At 53.5% G+C, this 3,121-nt stretch overlaps 1 protein-coding gene across 1 annotated transcript in view; it reads left to right on the plus strand.

Moving 5' to 3' along the window:
• The first annotated feature begins 2,121 nt into the window (after nt 1-2,121).
• Nucleotides 2,122-3,121, plus strand: part of CERCAM (cerebral endothelial cell adhesion molecule) — a 14,211-nt gene continuing 13,211 nt past the window's right edge. The window contains exon 1 of the mRNA XM_008060652.2: nt 2,122-2,263. Within this exon, the coding sequence (XP_008058843.1) occupies nt 2,169-2,263 (95 nt within the window). The 5' untranslated portion in view covers nt 2,122-2,168. The remainder of the gene's footprint in view (nt 2,264-3,121) is intronic.

Consider the following 3,121-nt stretch of genomic DNA (forward strand, 5'->3'; position numbering starts at 1 on the left):
TTTTTGAGTTGGGAGTCTTACTCTGTCACACAGACTGGAGTGCAGTGGCACGCTTCCGGCCACTGCAGCCTCTACCTGCTGGGCTCCAGTGATCCCTCGGCCTCGGCCTTCCAAGTAGCTGGAACTGCAGGCATGCGCTACCACACCCGGCTAATTTTTTATTTATTGTAGAGATGAGGTCTCACCAAGTTGCTGGGGCGGGTCTCAAACCCGTGGGCTCAGGCAATCCACTCACCTTGGCCTCCCAAAACACTGGGATTACAGGCTGAGCCACCGAGCCCGTTCATTTTATTACTTTTTTATTTATAGAGACAAGGTCTCACTATGTTGCCCAGGCTGGTCTCAAACTCCTGGACTCAAGCAATCCATCCCTCTTAGCCTTCCAAAGTGCTGAGATTACAGATGTGAGTCGTTGTGCCTGGCATTTTTTCTTTTTGAGTTGGAGTCTCACTCCGTCGCCCAGACTGGAGTGTATTGGCACACCCCCGACCACCGCAGCCTCTACCTGCTGGGCTTCAGTGATCCTTCTGCCTTGGCCTTCCAAGTAGCTGAAACTACAGGCACGCACTACCACACCGGCTAATTTTTGATTTATTGTAGAGATGAGGTCTCACCAAGTTGCCCAGGCGGGTCTCGAACCCGTGGGCTTAGGCAATCCACTCACCTCGGCCTCCCAAAACACTGGGATTACAGGCTGAGCCACTGAACCCGGCCCTTTTCTTTTTTTTTAATAGAAGCAGGATCTCACTATGTGAGGTTTTTCATAGAGGCTGGTTTCAAACTTCTGGCCTCTAGCCATCCCCAATGTGCTGGGTATACAGGTAGGAGCCACCATGCCCGGCTACAACAATAGAAATGCATTGCTCATAGTTCTGGAGGTTGGGAAATCCAAGATCAAGGCACCAGCAAATTTGGTGTCAGGGGAGGTCCTGTTTCTCATAGACGGAGCCTTCCAGCCATGCAAAAGGGACAAACTGAAAGAAGTTCGGCGCCAGTAATGACTCCACCTGGCCAGGACCAAGAGATTTATTACAGGGGGGTTGTTACAGAGAGGAGCTGTAATGGGAAAAAAAGAAAAAGGGAGAGAGAGAGTAAGAGAGAGAGAGGAAGTGGGAGAGAGGCGGGGAGAGAGCTACAGAGAGGTAGAGAGCGACAGAAAGAGAGACCGAGAGAGAGTGTTGCGGGGAGAGGGCTGTATTTATCAGCCTGACAGGGGCCGGAAGGGGCCGTGCTATGTTCCTATTGGAGGAGCTGCATGGGAGCAGGGTGGGGCCAACGCCGTGTTATAGTCCTATTGGATGCATAACAAAGCTGGCTACAGATTGGAGGCTTGCAAGTTAGAAATTGGCGCGCGGGAAGGTTTGAAATTCGCGCGCGGGGGAATTGTGCTCACAGAAGCCGGGACCTGGGGCCTTTGTTGTCTGGTGTGTCGGCGCCATTTTGGGAGCCGCCCCTCTGGCCGCTTCCTGCCCCCTTCACAAACTCCATCAGCCCTCTTTTATTTTTAGTTTTGATTTTTATTATTGATTGATTGATTTTTCAGATACTAGATCTTGCTCTGTCTCCCAAGCTGAAGTGCAGGAGCATAATCACGGCTCACCACAGCCTCCAACTCTTGAACTCAACTGATCTTCCCACCTTGGCCTCCTGAGGAACTGGGACTAGAGGAATGCGCCACACCTGGATTTTTTTTTTTTTTAGAGGTGGGGGGGTCTCATTGTATTGCCCAGGCTTCTCTCAGACCTCTTTTATAAGGGCTCTAATCTTATTCATGACAGGGATCCCTTATAACCTAGTCACCTCCCAAAGGCCCCACCTCTTAATACCATCACATTGGTGACTAGGTTTCAACGTGTGAATTTTGAGGGATGCCAGGCCCGGACCTCTGCGGGATGAGGGGCCCAGGTCAGGGGGACCTCGTCCCTGCCCCCAAAGCCAAAATTCATGAGTAGAAACCTAATTCAGACTACAGCACCCTCAGGACCAATTGGATGGGCAGAGTTCTAGAGTGAGGTTGGTGAGCTGCTTTGCTTTAGAAAGAGAACCCCCTTCTGGGAGTGGCTTGTTGTCATTCATGCGAGGAGAGGACTCATATCTCCCCAAGATGCTTCCGGTGGGCCTTTCTCATTGTAGGGCCACTGGCCTAGAAATGGCCCCAACTGGAAGCTATGACTGGAGCCTGGTGGAGGCTTTGGAGCCAGTCTGGAGATCAGGACTCCAGGATCCAAGAGTTCAATGCCCTCACATGCTGTCCGGACACTAGGTAAGTCCCTTTCTAGCTGGGCCCCTACTCCTCCCCTTCCAGTGGAGATGGTGTACACAGGCCGGGTTCCCCTCTCCGACCCTCAGAAGAGGCTGGAGGGAGACCGAAGGTGCCTGCAAGAAGTAGACCTTCCAGGAGGGGGCCGGGAGAGGGAGGAGCCACTCTCTCCTCCAGCTCTGTTTTCCCAGCCCCAGAACAGAGCCGGGAAAATCTTCAAGTGCCGCAATAGACAGCAGTCTTGCTGTTCTCCTGCCCAGTGTGTCCTTCACAATGCATCTTCAAGTGCATTCATTCTCTCAAGGGATCCTCGTAAACCCTCCCAGACAGGTGGCACCAGCCCGATTTACCAGCGAGCACTCCGAGGCTCAGGGAAAGTGACCTGAGATCGGTGGCAGACACTCAGGAGAACCCACCTCTGGTGCCTCCGGGCCCCTCCCCTTTCCTGTTCCTCTCGGTAGAGAGGCTGAAGACCCCTTTCCATCCCAGCAGCATCCTAAGGACCCTGGCTGTGCCCAGGGGAGGCTGCATCCCCTGCCTTGGGGGATGGCTGGGTAAGTCGCCAGGGGCTCTGGGTTCCCCTAGTTCTTTCTTTCTTTCTTTCTTTCTTTTTTTTTTGAGTTGGAGTCTCACTCTGTCGCCCAGACTGGAGTGCAGTGGCCGCTCCCGGCCACCGCAGCCTCGACCTGCTGGGCTCAGGTGATCCTCCCGTCTCAGCCTTCCAAGTAGCCGAAACTACAAGCGTGCGCTACCACGCCCGGGTAATTTTTTTTATTTATTGTAGAGATGAGGTCTCCAAGTTGCCCGGGCGGGTCTCGAACCCGCGGGCTCAGACAATCCACTCGCCTCGGCCTCCCAAAG

Source organism: Carlito syrichta, unplaced genomic scaffold (genome assembly GCF_000164805.1).
Source record: "Carlito syrichta isolate Samal-C Ts95f unplaced genomic scaffold, Tarsius_syrichta-2.0.1 Scaffold304686, whole genome shotgun sequence".
NCBI lineage: Eukaryota > Metazoa > Chordata > Mammalia > Primates > Tarsiidae > Carlito > Carlito syrichta.